The sequence below is a fragment of the Tyto alba genome, unplaced genomic scaffold (genome assembly GCF_018691265.1).
Source record: "Tyto alba isolate M040663 unplaced genomic scaffold, T.alba_DEE_v4.0 Super-Scaffold_44, whole genome shotgun sequence".
In the NCBI taxonomy this organism is placed as follows: Eukaryota; Metazoa; Chordata; class Aves; order Strigiformes; family Tytonidae; genus Tyto; species Tyto alba.
The window spans coordinates 1306897-1330550 of NW_024881320.1; the positions used below are offsets into that span (position 1 = coordinate 1306897).

Sequence of the window (23654 nt, forward strand, 5' to 3'; positions counted from 1 at the left end):
GCGTCCGGGCGCAGGCAGAGCCCTGGCAGCACTGCCCTGCCCTGTGGCAAAGAGCCACGTGGAGCTGTGTGGGACACGTGTCACGGCTCCCGGCGCGGGGGAAGCCCTGCCTTGCTGCCTTGTTTCACAGGTTTCGTCACCCAGTGCCTGCGCGTCCTCCCCCGTCACGGCTCTAGCTGGGTTTTAAAAGTGAAATAAGGGCTGCTCTGCTCAGCCCCTCGGATGCATGTGCTTGCCCCGGAGCAACCCCATCCCCGGCTACGGCAGCCCTAGGCTGCTCCTTGTTTTCTCTCCTGGCACATTTTCCACCTCCTGTCTGCTGCTGCTGTTCCCCTGTGCTCCCCCAAGCACATTCCCCACCCCGGCCCCCCCGCAGTTTGCTCCTGCAGGGCTCTGGCTGCGTCGCATGTTGCAGGGTGCACGGAGGGTGACTTTATTCCTTCCTGCTCTTTCCCAGACCCCTCTCAGCCTCAGCCCTCAACTCCTGCCTGCTCTTGGCAGACAGCGCGTCCTTGTAATGGCAGTCACAGAGTCCCCTGCCTCTGGGTGCTGGGTGCTGGGCTCTGGACTCTCCCATCCTTTCTTCCCTCCATCTGCTCCCCGTTGGGCCCCTCCAGGCCCTGCTCCTCAGCTCTGCTGCTTGTCTCTTCTCTGCAGGATGAGCTGCTGCTCTTTTGCCTCTGCCCTTAGCATGTCGCCCGGTGCTCGTCACCCTCCAGCGCAACAACCCCCTTCTCAACACTGCACCCACCCCAGCAACCGCTCCACCGTGCAGCTGCCCCACAGCTCTGGGCAGAGGAGGGAGTATCGGAGATCTGAAGGACTGGGCTCTCATCCTGACTCGCTGGGGTGCATATCCCCAATAACGCTAAGCCCACCGCACGCAGCACAGAGGTTTCTTGCAACATGACCTGTACTACCCATGCCTGTCCCAGGTGGAGGGTGCAGGGACCAGATGCTTCTGCCCTGTGTGATTCTGAGGGGCTGGCAGGGATGCAGTGAGGGTTAATCCTCCTCCTGGGTTTGTGCAGGTCCCTCCTCTGCCTTATCAACTCCTCTCCTCTTGTTTGGCCTGGGTGATTCACCCAGCCTCGGTTGCTCAGGGGAGATGTCATTCCAGCAGGAAGGTCCTGGGCCTGGGATGGTTCAACTGGGATCCCCTGGAATACTGCAGGCACAACCCCCTCCACCTACGGGGAGCACCCCGAGCACCCTGAGCCCCCACCCTGCAGCCTCTGCAGCCCCCACTTCACCGGTGCCAACAGCCACGGGGCGTCTGTGGGATGGAGGTGTGGGGAAGGGTCGCAGGGCTCGAGGCAGGGACAGCGAGGGTCTGGCAGGGGCCAAGCAGGCAGCAAGAGCAGGCACAGGATGTGTCCCATGGCAGAAGAGCTGAGCACAGCCCCGGGGTGCGCTGGGCACGGCTCTGCCAGCGAGATACCCTGGCAGGAGCCCTGCCTGCGCGGCAGCCTCCTGGCTCCAGCCGTTCCTTCTCCCTCTTCCCCAGGCGTGCTCCCGGGGCAGACACGGCCCCGTGTCCTCCCCTGCGCCGCTGCCAGGACGTGCCTGCAGCCAAAAATGCCCTCATGTTCTGCCAGGGACAGGATTTCCCCCAGCGTTTAGGCTGGAGCTGGGACAGTGCTGCTGGAGGGGTCCTCCCCGCACTCCCCGAGCCGACAAGACCCCCACCACGCACCCTCCTGTTCCCCAAACCCCCTCCAGAGCAGCTTCTGCCCCGGCACAGTGCAGGAGCCCCTGAGCATGGCTTTATCCCCCAGCCCTGCGTCCCTCCTGCAGCGTTTCTCACTCTGGGTGCTGCTTTGCCAGCCCAGCCCTGAGCCCCTCACTCTTTGCTCTTTGGTCATATTCTGCCCTGTTGCTCTTTTCCGATCCTGCACTGAAGGGTGTCAGCGCTGGCCCCAGGGCTCTGTCACCACCGACACTAGTGACCGTGGGCACCCCGCGGCCGGTTCCTGCCTCCCAGTGCAGAGCAAAGCCCTTAGCAGAGCCGGGGTGGGGGAAAGGTGGCTGGGGGCCAGCCACTGCCCCAGCTCTCCATCCTCAGCACAGCTCCCCAAAAACCTCTTTTGGCTCCTGCTGAGAAACAACCCCACGATGGGGGAAGGTGCAGGAACGTGGCCAGCGAACGGCCGCGTGAAATCCTCCTGGGGAGCACGAGGCCCCCACGCCGGGGCAGAGCAGCTACTCTGCTTCACCGCCCTGCGACACGGCTGGAAAGGGGGTCCCCGGTCCCCCAGATCGGGTGGGTGGGTGCGGGGGGGGGGTGAGTCCTCACGGCTACATGACCGCCAGGGGATGAGCACCCTGTGTGTGTGTGTGTGTGTGTCCCCCGGCTCACACCCGCCGCAGGGGAGAGGCGGGTAATGGCTGTGGCTGCTTCACCCAGACAAAGCTTAATCCACGGCACAAAGCGAAAGGCCAGAGATTGGCTCCTGCTTTACGTCACCGAGGAGGAACGGCAACATCGAGATTTTTTTTTTTTCTTTTTTTTTTTTTTTTCTCCTTCATTTTAATTCTCTTGCAATCTCTGTCCAAAAATAACCCAAGCTTCCTCCCCCAGGAATGCTCTGCATCAGAGCCTTGGCTCCTTCGCCCCCCTATGCATTAGCCTGGCAGCTGCTACACAAAGCTATTATCTTATGTCACGTCATAACCTTTTTTAAAAGCACATTTGCAGAGTGCAGGATTATTTTATTGTTTCATGCGGGGAGGTGCAGGGATGGACGGGAGGCCCCAGGTTTCCTCAGCCGGACAGCGGATGCCCCGAGAAAGGGCATTTCCCAGGGTGCTGGATGGGCTGAGCATCCCCGTCCCTCCCCGTCCCAGGAAATGGTGTTTAACCTGGGATGTCCCGGGGTGTCACTGCCCGGCCAAGGAGTGGGGCTGTGCTTGGGGATGTCCCCCCCAGACTCCCAGGGGGTCCCCCCAGGGCACCTTGCCCACGCCTGATGTTTTTTATACTCCCTGCTCCCCAGGGATGTGGCAGGGCCTGGCCATCTCCCGGAGGGCGGTTCGAGGGGGGGGAAACCTCCTGGGGCCAGGCGGGCAGGGGGCAGAGATGAGCCCCCACGGGAGCAGCACAGCCCGGAGAGGCTCCCAGGGAGCAGAGGGCGGGGGTGTGGATTTTTCCTACCCAGCCCTGAGGTCTTCCCTGAGCTGAGCAGCAGTGCAGGATGTGGTTGGTGTGGGGCTGCTCGGGGGGCAGGCAAGGCAGCCCCCCCGCCTCCCCCCATGTTCTCCCTGGGGTTTTGGGGCGCTGCCCTGCCCCAGCCGGCACACATCCCATGGGAGCTGCTGAGCGGTGGCCGTGGGGCATCAGGGCGAGCAGGGCATGGGCAGGATGGGTCCCCAAAGACCCCCAGCCCTGCTGGGCTGTGCTAGTGGGGCTCCCCCAAAACCTTCCGCACATCCTCTGGGACGTGGCCACGGGTGTCCAGTGGGGTCCCAGTGCCCTGGGACAGGACCCAGACACCCACCCCCCCCATGGGGGGTACCGCTGCAGCTGGGCTGGCACAGGTGATGCTTGGAAGGGGGTGAGGCTGGGTTTGGGAGGGTGAGGGGGGAGCCGGCGCTGGAGAGCTGTCCCCAGCTCACCCCATGTGTCCCAGCAGGGCTCAGCCAGCTCCAGCCCGTGGGAGCAGGGAGACACGATGGGGTTGCAGCAGGGCAGGATCTGGCCCCCACGCTCAGAGCCAAGCCCCCGTCCCGCAGGGAGGTGTGCCACGTGCCTGGCGCTCGCCCTCTCTTGCGCCGCTGCATCCCCCGTGCCTGTGCAGCTGGCCAGATCACGGGCCTGCCTGCGGTCCGAGCCTCTGCAAAAGTATTTCAGACATTTAAAAATACAGAACGATTTGTATTGAGGTTAGACTGAATGCTAGAGCTTCCCACGGAAGTAGATTATCATGTTCAAAAATATTTAATCCCAGCAATTTTCACATTGTTCTTATAAAAACAGACATGTATGAAGGGAAATGAAATGCTTAGTACATTTTTGGCACATTTTTTTTTTCTATTTTTTTTTTAACCTTTACAAATTACAAACACACATTCATTGTTTTTAAAGGAAAAAACCTAAGTCTCAGCTGTACACTGCGGAGATGCACTAACCATCCCAAAACTAAACCAGCCTCCCGTGGTTACAATTGCTGTTCTACAAGGACAGAAGAAAGACGCCAGCAGCCAAGGACACATCGGTGGCTTCGTTGTCCTCCCCAAGGCCTGGCTGGGGGGCCGGCGGTGTGTGGGGGGAGGAGATGGCCCTTTGGGGTCCGTGTCCTCACGGACAGGGGGGCAGCCCCGCTGGTGTCTGGCTCTGGCAGGGGTGAAGGCAGCGAAGGAGCGCAGGGGGATGCTGAGGCTCAAACTGGGGTTTGCCTGCACTGGGACCAGTTCCAAGAGGCTGATTTCAGCCTGATCCGCTCCCCACAGGCTGGTCTCCTGTGCCGGAGCCTGGCCACGCTGCCTGCTTGCCTTTCCTTCCCCCGTCAACCTCCGATTTCATCCCCTGCCCCTCTCCCTCTCCTGCCCAGCTGCGAGCCCCACCTAGGTGCCAACCCCGGGGGGCTGTGGGTGGGAGCTGCAGCCCCACGGGGGGGGCTGGGTGGGAGATGCCGGGTGGGCTGCGCTGCCTCGATCTCTGCCCAGCTCCGTGCCGGCGCGGCTGCCCGCACGCCGGGGTAGGCAGCGGATCCTCCCTGCAGCGCCGAGGAGCTCCGCAGCCGGGGGGAGCGGTGGCGGGGAGCCCACTCCGTCCTGCTTACCCTGAGATGCTACCCGGGGCGGGGGTAAGGGGTGACCTCCGGCTGTTAGCGGGAACGGGGTTTTCCTGGCAGGGGTCACGGTAAGTGTCACTAAAGAGGAACAACTGGCGTGAGCAAAGAGGCACCGGCTGCGGAGCTCCCCGGCGCTGCAGGGGGGGTCCCCACGGCTCCGCGGGGCTGCTGGGGGGTCACTGGTTAATGCTTCTGCGTAGAGCTGTGAGTCCTGGCTCGCTGCCTCTCTGGCATTCAAAGCAAAGCGGGAAAAGAAAGCGGCGTGTACCTCGTGTGTGCCGGGCCGTCCCCTTGCTCCCCGGCGCAGCAAGCAGGGCTCTGCGCCGGCCGGCAGCTTTCCTGAGCCACACTCCGCTTCCCCGCAGCAAGGACCGTCCCTGCGCCGGTGGCACCGGAGCCGGTGACACCCGAGCCCCTGGCTGCAGCTCCCACTCGAGGCGAGGGGAGCCAGGAGCTGCGGGATGGGGAGGGCTGGCAGCGCCGGCGAGACCCTGCGGCAAACCCTGCGCCTACCTCAGCTCCCAGCAATCAACTGCAGGCTCTTGCAATGGAGACATTTTTAATTTTTAACAACACCAGAACTGCAAAAATCCCGCCCCCCCCCCGTGCGTGTGTGTGGGCAGTGCCGGGGGATGCGCCGTTGTGTGTGTGTGTGGGGGGGACACACACAGCGGGTGCCCCCACACCGCCCTGGCCTCGCCGGGACCCGGCTCTGCCCCGGCTCCCGCTGCTGCTTGCGCCCAGAGCTCTGCAGCACACCTATCGCAGTTTAAATAGAATAAATACAGTGAAGAAAACAGTAAAATCTTCAATAAAGAGGCTAAAGGAAAGACAACAGCAGGTCCAGGGGTCCAACCAAACTCCACGTGGTCTCTGGATTAGTTACTGAGGAAGTTCTATGAGAGCACATTAAGTTCGCAGCCGGAGACTCTCTTACCGCTGTCCTTATATCGAAACTTCGTATTCTCTTGTTTCCTGAAAAGAAAGAGAAGCCAGTTGAGGGCAGCAGCTACATTTCAGGATAATCTCCCTGTTCCCAGGCAGCAGGAGAGGCTCTGGGTGCCGTTTTGCTCCTGGGAAAGCCGTGTTCTCCTGCGGCCCCTCTGTCTCCTTGAGCCCACCCAGCCCCTCGGGAGCGACTGGTGGGGCTGGAGCCGCACACCCGGAAAAACCCGCGCTTCCCCGTCACCGCGGTCCCCAGGGAGGAACTCACCCCTGTCTCATAAATTGGGTTGTCGAACTCCGTTTCTACCGTGATCTGGCTGTAGGGGTGGGAGTACATGAGGGGCAGGCGGAGGCTGGAGTAGTACCGACACCTGCGGGGGAGATGCAAGAGTCACTGGGCTGCACGGCATGACCCTGGAACAAGGCACGACCAGCCCCGTCCCCCCCATCCCGGCTCCCCACCAGCCCCCTGGGGACCCCGGAGCAGGAGCTCAGTGTTCGGGGCATGTGGCCGGTGAGGGCACGGCAATGCTGAGCCAGCCCTGGCCCCCCCAGCCCCACTGCACACTCCACCTTGTGAGATAGACGTACGCTCCTCCCAGCAGCAAGGAGATGATCAGCACCGGGATGAAGATGGCTAACGCCATATTTCCCCCCTCGAGCGATGTCTCTGCAGCAGCTTCTGCTACTAAAGGGACAAGATCTGTTACGCTGGCATTTGCAAGCACCTTGTGATCCTCCTGCTGCCTCTGCTTCTCCCCTCCCTCCTCCCGGGCTCTGCACAGGCTCTGGCTGAGGGCCCTGCGTGGGGCTCATCCAGCAAAGGCATGTCACTCACCTTCCAGAGCATGTTCAAAGCTGTCTTGATTCACTGGAAGAGAAATGGAGGGTTACTGGTACGTAACTGGGTTTGACTGGGTGCTGGCAGCTGTTGGATGCGTGGGGAGCCCAGGCTTAGCATCTCCCTGCCCCATTTGGTCCTAAGCCACGCTGCAAACTTTTGGCCTTTTATAAGCTCTCGGTCTCTGTAAGCGCACACACGGGACTGAGCAGGCTGGGAAAGCGAGGCAAGGGCAGGACAGCTCTGCCTGGGGGGTGGTACCCTCCCAAGAGCCCTGCTGCCCAAGAGACAAGGTTTCCATGTATTCTCATTAAGTAGTAATTAAGAACAATTCATCCCTGCAGCTTAATGGCAATGGGAGGGTCCTCCTGTGTCCAGAAAGCATGGAACCCAGCCCTTATTTAGACCAGTGCCTAGGGGGTCTCCTGGGGCTGAGCTCTCCCATCGCAGCGGGTGCCGGAGCAGAACGTTCCTGCTGAGCCTGGGCAAACCACTACGGGAAGCAACTAAGGCAAGGAAGCGGCCAGGCCTGCCCCACACCCCCCCCACACCACCAGCACGGTGGCCAGAGGGTTTGCTCCCCCTCCCCGGGGCAGCAGAGCCAGCTCGGCACAAACCTGGAGAAGCATCCAGGTCTCAGGTGAGTTTAGCTCCCAGCTAGAGACCCGCTGGGGGTCTGCAGCCAGACAAAGGTCCCCAGGCTGTCCCGGGGTGGGGACAGAGCCGTTGGCTGTCCCCACGCCCCCCCCAGACACCCCCACCGTTACCTTTGCAGATGGGCAGGGGCCCGCTCCAGTGGGATGGCTGGCCCAGGATGCATTTGATGGTAACCTCCCCCATGAGTTCAAAGCCCTCATAGCACATGAAGGTCAGGGACTCTCCTGGCAAGTAGAGGCGTTTATAAAGTATTTGGTAGCCGTTTTCTGGCAGTCCTGGATTATCGCAGGCCAGCGACTCCTCGGCTGAAAGGGAACACATCCCAGGGTGAGCCCCAGGGCTTGGGCTGCCAAGGGAGAGAAGGAGCCTGGGAGGCAGCACCCAAGATCTCACCCCCTCCCACTTTCAGGTAGCTCAAAGCTCTGCACCACCCGGCCCGGCTGGGGAAGGTCTCAAATGCAGGAAAGGGCATCCCGGGACCCGCCAAGCCGAGCTGCGGGAGAGCAGAGTGCCCGAACTTACAGACGCAGTGCGGGAGCCGCGAGGTCCAGATGGGCGTCCCCGTCTCGCGGCTGTAGCAGGTCAGCAGCGAGCTGCCCTCCAGCACGAAGCCGGGGTTGCACGTGTACTGAATGGTGGTCCCCACCAGCAGCACCGGGTCGGAGATGAGGCGGGTCGAGTGCTCCACCTCCCCCGGGTCCGTGCAGTACATAACTGGGGAACAGAGGTGGCCTGAGTGGGGAGCCCCACCATCGCAGCGGGGACCAGCAGCCGCTACGAAGCGGTGTGGGTCGCGGGGATGCGATGGGGACAGCAGCATGTTGCTCGGGGCACTTACTCTTTTCACAGAAGGGGGGGTCGCTGCTCCAGCTGAGGTCCCACTGGCAGGTGAGGGTGTCGCTCCCCACGATGTCGTAGCCGGGGTCGCACTGGTAGGTGATCTTGGCCCCTCTCACCAGCTCCGTGTGCGACGTGGTCTTCCAGCCGTTCTGGATCTCGGGCAGGTCGGAGCAGGAGTCGTTGCGGGACACCTCTGCAGCCAAGAGAGATGCTGGCTGTCACCCACCGAGCGAGACCCCGCGGCTCAGCCCTCCCTGGAGCCGCTGCACGTGGACACACAGCTCTTCGCTGAGTGCCTGTCCCTCCCCGAGAGCCCTCCAGCCCCCTGCACCGCCAACAGCACAGCCACAGCCAGCAGCCCGGTCCATGGGTGGCATCCCCAGGGTGGCAGCGGGTAACAGGGGCTCTTTGAAGCCTCCGCAGCCCTGACCCTAAAAGCAGGCAGGGTGAAAAGAGGTGCTGCTGAAAAGAGGGCAGTGTCTTTGCTGGGGTCGGGACAAAAAGAGCAACCTGGGAATGCCAGGCTCAGCTCTGGCTGCAAGCACAGGAGAGGAGCGGTGTGGATGCCGTGGTCGCGGCACGGCTGGTTTGCTCTGGTGAGGGGTTTCTGCCCAGCCCCGTGCCCACCGAGCGCTGAGCCCAGCCCCGTGTGCTGCAGCGCAGCGAGGAGGGGACCTGCAGCCTCGCAGGTGATCTGCATTGCAGCTTGCTGTCTGTCTGTCGTAACCAGAACCGTCAGCAGTGGAAAGAAAACACACTGGGAAGAAGTCTGCCGGGGGAAAGACAGGCAGCGGGACACCATAGGCAGCCGTGGGGAAGAAATGCCCTTCCCAGCCCTTGTCCCCTCCTTGAGCATCAGCCGCCCCAGCCTGGCAGACGTGGCTGCACCGAAGGATGATGCGAACAGCCGTCTCCAGGCGTAGTCTAAGGCTCTCTGGATCTGGGAACATCCGTCTCAGGAGCCCACCCAGTGACGTGCCCTGGGAGGACACCTCGCTGCAATGCCTTTGTGCCATCAGCTTTGTGCCTGACAGAATATGTGGGGGGATCTTGCACCCCTATTTCCAGCAATTCCTTTCCCTGTTCGGCTCCGCAGTTGCACTGGGCCAGACCAGGGCCAACAGGGACCAAAAATGCCACTGCCTTCTTGCCAGCCTGGAAGAGGAGAGATGCACGGGGCCACCCCAGAACTGACTGACTCAGAGACCTTCAGTGGGGTTTGGGGTTTCTGCAGGAGCTCAGCGGGATGTGGAGAGGAGGGTTGGTGTCACAGCAATTCTTCCCAGTTCCAAACCCAGCACCTGGATGACTTGGTCTGGCTGTGTGTCACGGCCCCCGACTGCACAGCAGTGTCAGGGCAGGGGCCGCAGCCAGCACCCCACTCTCCCTACCTATGTAGTTCATGATGAATCCTTGCCCCTTCCCGAAGATGAGCCCGGCAGGGTCTGAGTGGAACTGGATGGTGAGGTCGGGGCTGGAGGAGTAGAGCTTCTGGGGACCGCTGCTGCCCACGTACTGCCCCAGGATGCGAGCAGTGAGCTCGTCCCCGTCGTAAATGGTGAGGATGTCGCTGTTGGTGAGGTTCAGGCTGGAAAGGAGAGCTTGGTGAGAGAGCAGCCAGGGCAGGGCGCGACGGTGGCGGGCTCAAGGGACAGCGGGGTGACCGCCTGCCCCTGGTACTGCAGCGCAGCAAGCCTGCCTCGTGGCCTGTCCCTGTCCCCATCCCTGTCCCTGTCCCCATCCCCAGGCAGGCTGGGCAAGCGCTGTGGTGCTGCCCGGTCCCGAGTGGGTCCACAGTGCTGGTTTTCAAACGGCAACCCCACAGCTCACCCCGGCTCCATTGTCCCCGCCGAGAGCTCTGGGTGGCTCAGGAGGAAAATGAGCCCTCGCCCGCCACCCCGATGCGCGGTGATGGGCTGCCCCGCGGCGTGAAAAAAACACTAAAAACTGGGCCCACCGCGGCGCCTCCCCTTGCTGCAGCTCCCGGGGAAGCAGCGGGGGAGGCGGGACAGAGCCCCGAGCCCGGGACCGGGTTTGGGAAGCGGCTCCGGCGCCCGGGACCGGCCGCGCTGCCGCGATCGTCGCCGCGGCCACCAGAGAGCGGTGGCGGCCCGCGGATGGCACCGGGGACGGCGGCGGTGCTGCCGGGGGGGCAGGGCGGGCAGCAAACCCTGCTCCAGGGCCCGACCCAGCTCGGGAAACAGCCCACCCCCCCACCCCCCCACCCCCAGCCCGGCTGCTGCCCCTCGGGCAGGAGGGGCCGGGGGGCTCCGGGAGAAAGCCGGGCTCCTTCTCTTGCCTCTGCTGCCCTAGCGCCGGCTGCCTGCTCCGGGCTGGTAGCACGGGTCAACCGATCGGACCAACCCCGAGGGTGGGCAGAGACATCGCTTTCCCCTGCTCGCCACCCTGCCTTATCAGCAAGGCTCACCAGTGCCATCCCGTGTGCCAGCAAGGCTCATCAGTGCCATCCTGCACACCAGCAAGGCTCACCAGTGCCATCCTGCACACCAGCAAGGATCACCAGTGCCATCCTGCACACCAGCAAGGCTCACCAGTGCCATCCTGCACACCAGCAAACCTCACCAGTGCCATCCTGCACACCAGCAAGGATCACCAGTGCCATCCCATGTGCCAGGGAGGCTCACCAGTGCCATCCTGCACACCAGCAAGGCTCACCAGTGCCATCCTGCACACCAGCAAGGCTCATCAGTGCCATCCTGCACACCAGCAAGGCTCACCAGTGCCATCCTGCACACCAACAAGGCTCACCAGTGCCATCCTGCACACCAGCAAGGCTCACCAGTGCCATCCTGCACACCAGCAAGGCCCACCAGTGCCATCCTGCACACCAGCAAGGATCACCAGTGCCATCCCATGTGCCAGGGAGGCTCACCAGTGCCATCCTGCACACCAGCAAGGCTCACCAGTGCCATCCTGCACACCAGCAAGGCTCACCAGTGCCATCCCATGTGCCAGCGAGGCTCACCAGTGCCAGGAAGCACAGCCAGCACCCAGCGCTTTGCTACCAGGCAGCGCAGGAGGAGCTTGGGCAGCAAGAGCTGGGGGGCAGGGGCACCACATCCTCCCCTTCCCCATGGGGGAGAGGGGCAGGGGGACAGCACCAGGATGCCCCTGGCCCCGCAGGAGGAGTGTCCATCAGGTCTGAGGCTGAAGTAACATTCCCAGTGAAGCTTGGGCTCACGCACAGCACCGGGGGCCCAGGACCTGCTCGGCCGCTGCGGGACCCCTGCCCTGCACGTCAGCCCCTCTAATTCAGCCTTGTTTGGAGATCCTTGAGCCAATCTCCACATGTTTTATTAAGAATGTTCTTGGAAGGCGCCCAGCTAATCCCCGTGGCAAGCTGACATTTGTAGTAAATCTCTGCTTTCTGTCAAACATGATTTTCTCAGTGACATTTATGTTTGATGACTTCAAATTGCTTGGCCTCCAGTTCTGCTCAGCCCAAGCACCCACAAAGCTGGGAGAGGTGCACTGGGAGCTCCGACTTGTGGTTTTTACAGAAAGCTTTAAAACCTTTATGACTCTAAGCCCTTATCTGAAACACACCCTCCTCTTGAAAACCCAAAATAGCATCGAAGGAGACTCCCTTTGCATTGGCAGCATTGTCACACCAAGGGCTCCCAGCCTGGCGCTGAATCCCATACCCCCCTGACCCCTCCGTGTGCCGGCGCAGCCGGGGGTTTGCATGTGGCTCTGCTCTGCAGCCCCGCAGCTTTCTGAGCCATGCTGCTGAACACAATCAGCAGTCGGGAGGGGGAACGGATGCATTTTGTGAAGACGTAGTAGTGCCACAAAAGAAGCCAGGGCACAGGAGGGAGGGCTGGGCAGAGCCTCCCTGCGCCCTCCCCCAGCTTAGGCATCCCGTCCGGCCTGTATCACATCCAGTCCAAAGCTGAGGTTTGGAGCTCATGGGTGTCCTGAGGCTCTCCAAGCCCCGTACGGACCAGCTTGTGATGGTGCCTCGTGTCACTCGGAGCTGAGCGTGGCTGTGTGCTGCTGTGGCACCGCTCCCTGCGGCTGCGCTCCGGAGGAGTCCAGAAACCATCTCAGGAGCAATGAACTACAGTAATGGATGGTGTAACAGCGCTTTGAACTCGAGGAGCAGCACTTGGTACTGCCCTGCACCTCCCCCTGGGTGCCGAGTACGTCACAGGGGGATGAGGAAAGCTCCAAGGGAGTAACAGGGAAATGGTGAGGGTCCCTGGGGACTCTGCAGCAAAGCTGGCTGAGCACTGGTGGGGCAGAGACAGGCACCGAGGTCTGGACTACTCACAGCTGGATGTCCAGGAAGAGCCGCTTCTCCTCGCCGACGTGGACCCTCCAGATGCAGTCCTCCCCCTCCGCATAGGGCTCCGGCCAGTTGGGGGACAGGATCACCCCGGCCATGGCGGTCAGCTCCCCCCCACACATGGCTGCAGGAGCGAGGGGTGGGCAGGGCTCAGCTGGGCTCCCAGGGGTGCTCGCACCCACCGCCCCGCATCGCCCTGCGGCACTGGGACTGACCTCGGCACAGCGGCTCCGTGTCATTCCAGTACGGGTCCCGCATGTTGACGCACTCGATGACGGCGGGGCCCTGCTCCAGGGAGTGCCCGGGGTCACACGTGAACTCCACCGTGGTGCCCAGGTTGTAGGTGGGGTCAGAGGTGGTGAAGTTCCCGTTCTGGATGTAGGGCTCGTAGCAGTGGCCCCGCTCGAAGGCTGGAAGAGAAACGCCCCCCCCCCCGTTAGCCCCTCAGGGGCACGGCGCTGGCTGGGGGGAGCGCTGCCTCCCCCTGCTCCTCTCAGCCTCAGCTCCGGGGCTTTGCTAGATGAGCTGCCATCCCCAGCTAGAAACCCATCTCTCCATCCCCACCATGCACAGATAGCCTCTTCCATGGTGTATTTTACAGGCAATTAGGATTAACAGCAGTTTATCTGCCCTGAGCCACGCAGGTTTAACTAAACCCCACTTCCTTTGTGTATCAGCATCAGTAACACACTCGCTGTGTTGCCGGTTGCTGTATTTGCTGAGCAATCTCCCCTGGGATTACTGCTCATTATTGAGCTTGCTCAGAGGCGTGGGGCTCCCGCGGGACTGATCCCAGCAGCAGGACCCACTTCAATGTTAAACTGGAGCAAACCAGCATGAGCTGCCCGGGGCTTGCCCAGCGTGCCATCCCGGCTGCTCCCCGGCGGAAGGCAGCCTGGTGAGCAGCGAGGGCTCCGTACCCATCGGTGCCGTGCTACGGGAACAGCCTGGGCCTTCAGCGGTGACGGTCACCGCAGGCTGTGGGATTCCCACAGCACGGATGGCCTTTTCAGCCCGGGTTTGGAGCGGCCCCACCCTGGCCACGGGCACCCACTGCCCCATGGCAAGCACAGGAGCCGTGTCCCATGGACACTCAGCTCACCAAAGAACCTTCCTGTTGGAATAAACGACATTTAACTATTTATTTTCCTGTTTCTCACTAGGCTAAGCTACTCCAGCCCCAGGTGAGGGTTGGGTTGCTTTCATGCCTAGAGCGATGCGGGGACAGTGGAGCAATGGGTCTGCTGGTGCTGGAGGCAGCTGAGACCCTTCCTACGGCTGTCCCTCTGCTAATAGCCCGAACACCCCGAGGCCCGGGAGTGTTGGCTGAGGCCGGCTGCTCCCAGGGGTACTGAAAGGAGAGCCCATCACCTTCGAAGCGTATGTTGAAAGCCGTGGCGGCCGCGGGCTCCTCTGCGAGGAAGTCGATCCTGATGGAGGAGCCGTCGCTGATGACCCCTTCGAAGGGCACGCTGTCGGCACGCAGCGAGTCGTAGAGGACAGCGGACTGGTTTGTGTCCCCGCTGTACACCACCATCCTGCACGGGAGGACACGGCACGTTACGTGGGAGAAGTGTCCCCACACCCCCCCCCCGAAGCATCGCCCGGACCCCCTCCTCACCTTCACCCACTCTCTGGTGATCCAGAATATGGCATTTTAAAGAAATTGCGCAAACAAGAATTCACTAACCTGATAAGTCTCTTTTACTGTGTCATAAACAGGGGCTTTATTCTTTGATTTTACCACAAGTCATAAACCCGCTTTACTGCCTGTTTCCAGCCTGAATGTTAATGCTGTTTAAACACAAGCATCAGCACCATAAGCGCGTGCTTTGTGTTAGAGATGCTGAGAGCGTGGCACTTGCAGCTTCTTGCGCCGTGGCGATGAGCAGCGCTGGGCACTGGGTACCGGGCGGGAGGAGGGGACAGGCGTGACACAGCACACCGCATCACCCCGCAGCGGGGAGACCGGCAAAATGCCACTGGCATGAAGCGGGAGAGCAGGAGCTGGCGCTCTGCGCCTGCCTCTCGCAGCTCTTTTTGCTCCGAGACCCATCTTGCCTGCTGAGCGCTTGAACAGCTATATCAGGAACCAAATCTTCTGCACCAGGACCCTTCTCTGACGCCATCCCCACCATCCTCTCTGCCTGGCAGCCTGCACCCCGCGCCCGGGTCGGTGCTGCCTGCCGAGACACCCGCAGCCCGGGTGCTGGGAGGGCAGGAGGTACTAGGCAGAGACCAGCTAGGACCTTCCAAGCTCTGATAATATTTTAATGCCCACAAAGCTCCCCGCTCCTCACTCTGGGCAGAGCAAATCTCTCCACAGTCCCGGCGGTGCGGGGAAATGGGCTCACCGTGGACCTCGGTGCTGGCCAGCAGCTCCCAGAGCCTTACCTGTCCTTCTCGGTCAGCAGGAGCTTCTCGAAGTGTAGGTGGAGCTTCTGGCCCGGGGGGGCCCCGATCGCCCACACGCAGTACATGCCGCTCGACTGGTTGCCGGTGGTGCTGGGCGAGAGGACGCGGCCGATGGTGGCATTGTGGACCGTCCCGCCGCAGGGCGCTGCCGGCACAGAGCACAGCCCCGCTGAGACGGCAAGGCAAAGCGCACCGGCCGGCACTCGCACCCGGGGCTCCTGCACAGCCCCCGGGGATGAGGCACAGAGAGCCGGTGCCCGCCCGGCTTTTCTCACCAGTCTGTCATTCGCGAACCTCTGGCCTGGCGTGGCTCTGCTTTGTTTTATGCATACCCACACACCGCTCACACATGCGCATCAAATCTGTGATTTCCTTTCCTTACCCGCCTCATCAGGAGGCAGATTCTGCTGCCACTGATGTGAAAACCCGCGGTACCTCGGGCTGCCCTGTGCGCAGAGCCGGGCGTTGCTTTCACACGCTCCCAGGACCGCCTTCAACTCACAGCGCAGAGCAAGCCACTCTGATTTTTTTTTTTTTTTTCCTTTGGGGGATTCCTAGTTTTTCTGAGCACCGAGGCTAACTAACGAGGAGCGTACCTGAGCAGATCGGCTCTGGGCTGCTCCAGTGCGGCCTCGATGCATTGATGCACGTAAGCACCCTGGGGCCCTGCAGCTCGTAGCCCAGGTGACAGTGAAAATGAGCAATTCCACCGGAGTGCAAATCCATCACGGTGACATCTCCGAAGTCAGGTCTCCGTGGAAAGTTGCAGCTCAGCATAAACACTGGAATAAGCACGCACATTTCTGAGCTCAGGGATTGTTTGCTCCAAGTCACCCCGCAGTCGAGGGGGGAGTGCTGAGGATGTGCTGAATGTGCCCACAGTGCCACGGACAGACCCCGCTGCCGGGTGCCGACAAACCACCACGCTGCTGCTTCTCCACCTGTTACTGCTTTTGCCTAGACCTAGTTTCTATTTTAAAAAAGAATTTGCTTGAACTCATCTATTTTTTATAGCTCTTCAAGGAAAAAATAGACTCGCAGGCTGAGTACGCAGGAGGAGCTGCTGCACGGGGACACAAACGGGGCAAGGCGGGTGTGAGGAGCACAGTGCTGGAGCTGGGGATGTCGGGGGGCCCGTTGAACCCTCTGCCCGGGGCACGACACGAGCTGCTGCTCGCCCCCCCTCCCAGCTGACGCTCTGAGCACCGGCACGCTGTGAAACGGGCGCCGGCACCCTTCCACCCCCACAGCCCGCCGGGGCTGAGCCCCACGGGACTGACACCCCGTCCCACCCCTACTCGCGCGCCCACGTCGGGGAAGCACCCACCCTGGTAGTGGAGTTGGAAGGTCCCCACCACCTCGTCCTGGAAGGTGCGGAAGTAGACGGAGATGGTGTTGGTGGGGCTGCGGATCACCTGCCCCTCCACCAGCAAGGTCTGGTTGGCCAGCACCACGAGGGTATCGCCGTCCACGCCGCGGATGGAGAGCACCTCCCCGTCAGACAGGTTCACGCTCTTCACCTGGGGGTTGGAGGAGGGTGAGCAGAGACCCCCGAGCAGTGGGGGTGAAGGTGGGGGTCCCGGCGGGGTGCCAGGCGAGCAGGCACATCCCAGAGCACTGCACCACCACTGCCTTCGCTCTGAGCTGCTCTAGCAGCTCACTGGGGGCAGGACCTGCTCCTTCAGCAGCGATGGAGCAGCCTGGACCCCACGCAAGCCCAAGGGGGGGGCCCCCCCATGAGCGCTGACCCCTTCTCCCTCCCCCGGGGCAGCGGGCACAGGCAGCTAGAGCCGCTCCCTTCAGAGGCGTTTCAAACCTGGATGCTTCCGTGGGGCACAAGTTGACCCACATCTACTTCCCTGCTGAAAGCGGGGATTTGGGCAGGCGGGTGGAGGCGGTGACGGTTAGACAGGAGGAAGGTGGTGGTGTGGGGGGGTATAACATGAGTCACCAGTGGGGTCCCAGTTTACCCACATCAGCCCCAGGAGCACACCAGTGCCCCAGGGCACCATGGCATGGAGCACAGCCATGGCCTGGGGTCACCGGTCCCAGGCACAGGTCTGCAACCGAACCAGGGTACTTCTGTAGGGCTCGGTGCTCACCATCCACCCCCTGCACCAGGGATACTCCCCAGGACCCCTCACCCGCACCGGGGAGAGGATGGGGAGTCACACGGCGAACACGACTAATGAGTAGTCCCAAAAGGCTTTAATTATTATTTGGAAATAGCTGAAAAGTAACCTCACATTTGCATTTCACGTCCATTTAGCTTAATAAATGGGCTCATATTTCAGCAGAAAGATGCTCATCAGATCATTTGTTTCCTTAAGTGTGCGAGGACCAGGGCTCTATATTTAGCACACACCACAGCCTTAGCCCGTAATTGCGAGAGCTCCCGACGATGTTGTGACTAGAAGGATTTGTTGCTGTTGTCACAACCGTGCCTGTCTCCCCCACCCGGCACACGAGGCGGGGATGTGCCCGGCACCCAGGGCCACTGGCACTGTGCTCAAAGCCACCCGCAGCACTGGGCATCCTCTGACCTTCTGCTGGAAGAAGGGAGATTTCTCCAGGAGAAATGACTCCAACGCCATTGAGTAACTCCCTGCCTGCCCCGAAGGTCCGTAAGTCCTGAACAGTGCCTGGAGAAGCCCAGTCCTCACTGCGGGAACGGGCTGAGCATCCCCCAGGCTGGGTCAGAGCACGCCTGTGTTCACCCCAGCCCACGCTTTTAACCCTGGAGGAGCTGATTTTGCCTTAATTTGCAGCAGGGTGCTGGGTCACTGCAGAGTCTCTGGTCCTCACCACAGGGAGAAGCAGCCCTCAGTCCTCATGGGTGCTGTGTGTCAGAAACACGGGCCAAGTGATTGTCCCAGGCCCCAACCTGCCCCGAGTCACTTTTTCTCCAGGGTTTGTCCTGAAAACGTGCCTCCCAGCACAGCGTGCTCACATCACATCTAGTGGGATGGCTCAGATCTAATTACTAATAAATGGAATGAATTAAATGGTATTGGGGATGAATTATTTGGAGGATGAGACCCAGGGATGCTAAGTGGGCTACATACAACACTGACAATTTCCCTCCAGCTCCCGCTGGGACGGAGCTTTGCTTCCCGAGGGGGGCTGAATCACTGCAAAGATGTTTTCAGGGTGTTTCTAACACATTTTTGTTCTGAAATCACTCAAAGACAGACCTGCTCCCCAGCTAGCTTCCTCCAGCGATGACTAGCATCAAGCACGCTATCTAGCACCGAATCACTCTGGCAAATTAGAAAGAGAAATGTTCTGGGGTGCCAGCTGAGCAGCTGATGCAGCCGAACTGCTCTGCTCTCCCCCCTGGCTCTGCTGCTGGGAAGGGGTTTCCGAGGAGCAGCTCGAGCAGGCAGAGTTCTGCAGAAGCAGCTGGTGAACGCTGCGGCATCTCCCCGGCCCTTTGTGGGGTGCCCTGGGGTGGGGGGGCACCCCCTCGGCTCCGCCGGCAGCCTCCCCCCTCCTGTAAACACAGGCCCAGAGGAGCCTGGAGCAGGGAAGGACCCGCCGTTCCCGGTGCCGGGTAGGCAGACATCCTCAGGGGACCCGTCCGCTCTGGAGTAACCGGTGGGTACAGACGGATGCAGTGGCCTCATGCCAGGGACCGTCAGCCGCTGCGAGAGGGACCATATGTGCGAGCTCCTGCCAGGGGCTGGGGAGGACAAGTTCTTGCTTTAATCAAAGCCTGCACCAATGTCAGCTCCTAAAGAGCCTGTTGGGAAGACAGGAGGGATCCTTGATTCAGACTGCCAGCCTTGCTCACCCACTAGAAAAATCTCTTTAGGGAAATTCTATTTCCTGCCAAGAAGATTCAAGAATTTTAAAAATAAATATAATTTAACTAAGCATTCGGAGAATGGCTGCTCCGCAGCTCCCAGGGCTGCGATGGAGCGACCCGGCTGGCGCGGGGGCAGGCAGGCTGAGGCACAGCTCTCTCCGGGATGCTGCAAAAGACGCGGGGGGCTGCCAGCAGCGAGCTGAGCAGGGACCCTGAGCTCTCATGCGGCCCAGCACCGGGCAGGTTTGCAGGTAGCCTTTCCCAAGACCACGCCTGACATCCAGGCTTTGTGCCCGCTCCTCGCCAAAGGCAGATTTTCCCCTGCAGCGAGCGAGGGTCTGACTCCAAAGGGTGCAAGGGGGAGGAACCGGAGGGTCAAACGGCTCCAAGTGCCTGCAGGAGCAGCCCTGGGGCTCTGCGCTCCCCATCTCTGTTTCAGGGCAGGGCTGCAGTACCACAGTCATTCCTGCCACTACCGAGCTCTCCCCATGGTCCCTGCACAGAGAGTTGACCCCCACCCCACCCCAAGCAGGGCCAGCACCTTTCTATCCCAGGGGCTTCTCTTTTCTCCTGCAGATGCCTTTAAAAAGGTTCACAGAGGTAAGAGGCAGCGCTTCACCATCAGTTGATCAGCTCATGCTCCCCATGCTGAATCCTGGGGGAAACCTTCCTCCATGCTCTCCAGGTCATCCTCATGCCCAGCCTCCAGCAGGACCTGCTGAGGCCGTGCACCACTCATGACAAGGGAAAGCACAAGCCCAAGGCTCCACGCAGAGCCCATCCAACCCAACTCCCCAGGCCACCCCCCCGGCAGAGCAAAGCAGCACCTCCGCAGCTCTGCTCCCCAGCCTGCCTTCTCCCAAACCAGCACCCCAGATCTGGCCTCTGGAGCTCCCAGCCCAGCCCCAGCACACCTCCACAAAAAAAAGGAATCCCCCGTGAGTCACTTCTGCATCACACCATCCTGGCAGGAGCACTCGACCCCACTCCTCACCCAGCAAAGTCTCCCCTGCCCGTCTCCATTACAGGAGCTGTGAATTAAATCCAAATCACTTAAATGTTAACCAATTACCCACATCACGGTGAGGCAGCTGAGGAAGTTGCACTGCGTTACTCTAGCACCTGCCCGATGTAATTAGCCTCGGAGCCACTGAAGCTCACAGCACTTGTACATGGGTAATAATTAAAAAGCCATGGAAGAGAGTCCATCAGCGCCAGGCAAAACAAGGGGAGGGGGGGTGGTGAGGGCGTAACAGCCATCCCACCCTGCTCAGGGATTCGCATTGCCCCAGCCAGGCTGACACAGGGGGGAGGAGCTGGGGTACCCGGGACCCACCAGTCGCCTGGGCCACCTGGTGCACCCCGTCCTCTGCTTCCCGGGGCTGTGAGCCATCCCTGCAGTCACCGGTCCTCCCCGCCACCGCCAGCCCCAGCCCTTCTGGTAGGAAATAATACAGAATTAGGACAGCCACCTTCCAGCCTGGCTGTGCTAATTACTCCCCACAGTACAAGCTGGAGAGCAGCATGGAATGAGGCTATGGGTCTTGGTTTACAAGTGGGGAAACTGAGGCACAGTGCTGGGATGGTCCCCAGCGCCCTACACTTTGCCTGTGGACTGCTGTGGGTCCTGGCACCTGGGTGGGGAGGCAAGGGCTTGAGATAGCCCAGACCCCACGTTTACTGGCCCTTCTGCTGTGCTGTGCCACAGCTGTGGGACCAGAGCCTTCTGCACCAGCCCCACTGGTCAGGGATGACACCCAGGGCGGACTTGTTTTAAAATCAGGTTTGCATGCAAACACAATGTTCCTGTACCGCGCTGCCTGCCTCCTCCGTCAGCACATACCGTGGCTGCCGTTCTTTGTGCAAAGTAAAGAGAGGGGATAAATCTGTTGTCTTGCTTGCCATGAATGCGATTTCTAGCTTCCTTGGGACGTAAATCATGTTGCTGCTGCTGCCTAAATGGTTAAAAAGCCGTCTGTAGAGCTCGCTGCCTGCCTGGAGCGCATCAGTCCCCTCTGGAGGGGCCCTGGGGTGGCCGGGCAGGGACTGGCAGCCCCCTCCCCTCCTTGGGAATCTCTGCTGAGCTGCTGCCCGCCCTGGGCTGGAGCTCAGCACCCCAGGGCCCATCCTCCTCCAGCTCCCAGCGGTGCCCATCCAGCCGGGGTGGCTCAGCCCTGCCCGGCTGCCTGCGGGCATTTCGGGCACCCCAGGAGCCGCTGCTGGACGAGCTGCGCAGTGCGTGCTCGGCCAGCTCCAGACGAGGCCATACTCAGCCAGCACAGACCTGCTGTTGTGATTTAATTTGTCTGAAATACTCAGAAGCATCAGCAATGCGAAATGCAAAGCTCGGGGCGGGGGGGGGGGTGGGTTGTGGAGAGGCTAATTTTATGCTCCGTTAAAATCTCAGTTTAGAATGGAGTGAGGTCAGGAGTGGTGTCACCTGATGGATTATGGACGGAGGCAAATTTACAGCAGAGCAGCCTGTCTGTAGCACCCCGCGGATTTGGGGAGACAGTTACTGCCACGGAAATGTGTCTGAGATGGGCACACAGCCCAGAGCTCGCCCTCGCGCCGCTGCCCTGCTCTGCCGGCACCGGGGCTCGCTTCCACATCATGCCAGAGGTCAGCCCCTCGTGCCCGCCGGAGGGACGGCAGGGACAAGCTCGCTGGAGCTACTACTCCTTTTAATGCACATTCTAAATTGCCTGGATTAACAGTTAATGGATTTTAATTGGATGCCAATGGTGACACGGGGAAAACGCAAAAACAAGAAAAGATTGCACACCGGAGCGTGGAGACGGTGGATGGATGAAACGTGCCGAGGCCCCAGCCCCGCTCCCAGCCTCGCCAGGCTGCGGGACGCGGCGGTTCGGGGAGAGCTGATGGAACACGTCTGCCTGCGCCAGACCCTCGGAACGGTTTGCCGGCGGTGCCCGCTGCCCCGTGCTCCCCTGCGTGCCACCTCACAGCATTTACAGGCGCCTTCCTGCAGAAACTCAGCCCTGGCTCTGCTGCAGCGCGCAGCCCTGCTGCTGCCGGGCTTTGCTGCATAACGCCTGCTTGTCCGCGCGGTTTTTATCCTTCAGTTGTCAGGCACGTGGCCCTGCTTCGGCGGAGGAGCCGTTCATCAAAACCAGCGGCAGCTAGAGAGGGGGGTTTGTGCTGCCCACCCTGGCACCCCGGGGCTGCCCACACACCTCCCGGCTGGCGGAGGAGCTGCTGCTTCACCCCTTCCCACAAAGGCTGAGTGCCTGTATTTTGCAAATTGCCTGCCAGTGCCTCGTTGTTAAATTAATTGCATGGCACTTCAATGCTTTGATCCCTGGTGACGTTCAGGATGTACCAGTTCCTTCATACAGTTCATTTATTACACAGCCTAAGAAAAATCTAGTTTTTTTTTTTTTTTCCCTGGGAAGGGGTGTTTTTGCAAGTGCAGGTGCCCGGGGCAGCCGTGCGCAAGGCTGTGGGTGCTTTGGATCATTTGCTGCTGCTGAGCAGGGGGGTCAGGCCACGGTGATTCCCTCCCCCCCCCCAGCCCCGGATGTGCTTCTCACCTGGAGCTCGACGCCGTAGCCGGTGTAGACGGTGACGTTGTAGGTGCACTCCAGGTAGCTGTGCAGGGGCAGCGGGGGGTAGTCTGTGGAGTCGATGTAGCCCTCGGGGTCGTGGAAGCTCATGCTGCAGAGGACTGGGAGGGGGGGGGACGCTCTGTCAGCGACTGCCCCAGGGGAACGGCTCAGCTCCCTCCCACTCCCCGGGGGTGTCCCGCTGCCCTGAACCCCAGCACCCTGGCCCCTGCTCCAGCAGCCGAACGCCACTGAACTGCAAAAGGTTTTAGGCAGCCCTACGACCCCGGGGGGTGCAGAGCTGCTCCCCATGCGTGCCCGTGGACCCCCACGCCCGTGCTCCCCGGCCCCGCGTGCGGCTTACCCGGCGCGGGCTCCGTGGTTATGACGGTGGTGGTGATGATGGTGGACGTGGTGGTTTCTTGGCTCTCTTCCGCCTCGGAGCCGGGCGCCTCTCTCCCCGTGCCGCTCGTCCGGTTAACGGCGACGCCGGTGGGAGCCGCGGTCGGAGCTTCGCTGGCATCGCCCGTGGTACCCGGGAAGGGCCGAGGGGCCGCCAGCGGCAGGGTGGACGGGGAGATCTGCAGCACGGGGCGGCTGGTGGTGGCCCAGCCCCCCCAGGGCAGCTCGGGGGGGCTCTGCTCCACACCCCCCACCCCAGCTGCTGCCTCTGCCGGCGTGCGCGGCTCCTGGGAGGCGGTGGGGAGCCCGGAGCCCAGCGGGCTGGCGGGGGAAGCAGCCCGGGGGGCCCCTGGCAGGGTGGGCTTGGGCCTCGGGTGCTTCCTTGCCGTATTTACTTGCTTTAGAGTAGGTGGCTTTTTCTTAACAGGGAAAGTTTGTTTTGCATCAGTGTCGGGGGCGGCGGTGGACACTGGCACGACGTGGCTCTGCACCAGCAGCGTCGTCTCCTCCGCCGCCGGCTCGGTGCTGTCCTCTGCGGCCGGCAGCAGGTTGAGGGCAGTGACGTGCCCGAGCTCCCCGGCTCCGCCAACCGCCTTGTCCACCAGCTCATCTGCAGCCAGAGGGTCCGGGCTGGCGGGGACCAGCGCTGTCCCTGATCCGCTGTCTGCAAAAAAACAGGGAAAAGTGAGACTCGGGTGATTCTGGGCATGAAATTATAGCTGTGCTGGTGGTACAAAATCAGCCCCCCGGGGAGCTGCGGCTGATTGAACGCCTGCCGCTCTCCCAAACGGGCTCATTATGGGAAAGCAATAATGAGCCTGCACCGATTCCCTGAAAGTTGGGTTTCTGCTGAAACTCGGTGGCCTTATCTCGCTGTTTCAGAGCTGCTATTTGGTCTCTTTATCTAGAGGTCACTTGTTCAGGGAGGTTCACTCGCTCCTGCTGAGTTTGTTGCTCTGGCTCGGCCTCTGAAAAGCCTTTATTTTTGCAATTGTCATCAGCAAACACGGCTATTTCAAAGCGCGTGATTAGGCCGCGGCTCTTTCCATTGTCTTCCCCACTCTGGTGCCTGGCAGGG

The 23654-nt window shown here is 61.3% G+C and overlaps 1 protein-coding gene across 3 annotated transcripts in view; it reads right to left on the reverse strand.

The window, feature by feature from the left end:
- Nucleotides 1–3853: 3853 nt before the first annotated feature.
- Nucleotides 3854–23654, reverse strand: part of SEZ6L (seizure related 6 homolog like) — a 47719-nt gene continuing 27918 nt past the window's right edge. Inside the window, exons 2-17 of one of the 3 annotated variants that reach the window (XM_042805457.1) lie at nt 22539–23240; nt 22163–22296; nt 16128–16320; nt 15397–15582; nt 14780–14945; nt 13757–13923; nt 12601–12795; nt 12371–12509; nt 9468–9664; nt 8075–8269; nt 7759–7950; nt 7347–7541; nt 6577–6609; nt 6330–6426; nt 6007–6109; nt 3854–5768 (exon numbers count right to left, since the gene is read on the reverse strand). In XM_042805457.1, coding sequence (XP_042661391.1) covers nt 5739–5768; nt 6007–6109; nt 6330–6426; nt 6577–6609; nt 7347–7541; nt 7759–7950; nt 8075–8269; nt 9468–9664; nt 12371–12509; nt 12601–12795; nt 13757–13923; nt 14780–14945; nt 15397–15582; nt 16128–16320; nt 22163–22296; nt 22539–23240 — 2924 coding nt within the window. In that variant the 3' untranslated portion in view covers nt 3854–5738. Of the gene's footprint in view, nt 5769–6006; nt 6110–6311; nt 6427–6576; nt 6610–7346; nt 7542–7758; nt 7951–8074; nt 8270–9467; nt 9665–12370; nt 12510–12600; nt 12796–13756; nt 13924–14779; nt 14946–15396; nt 15583–16127; nt 16321–22162; nt 22297–22538; nt 23241–23654 lie in introns of all 3 variants that reach the window. The other 2 variants (XM_042805456.1, XM_042805455.1) reach the window with 2 other exon arrangements.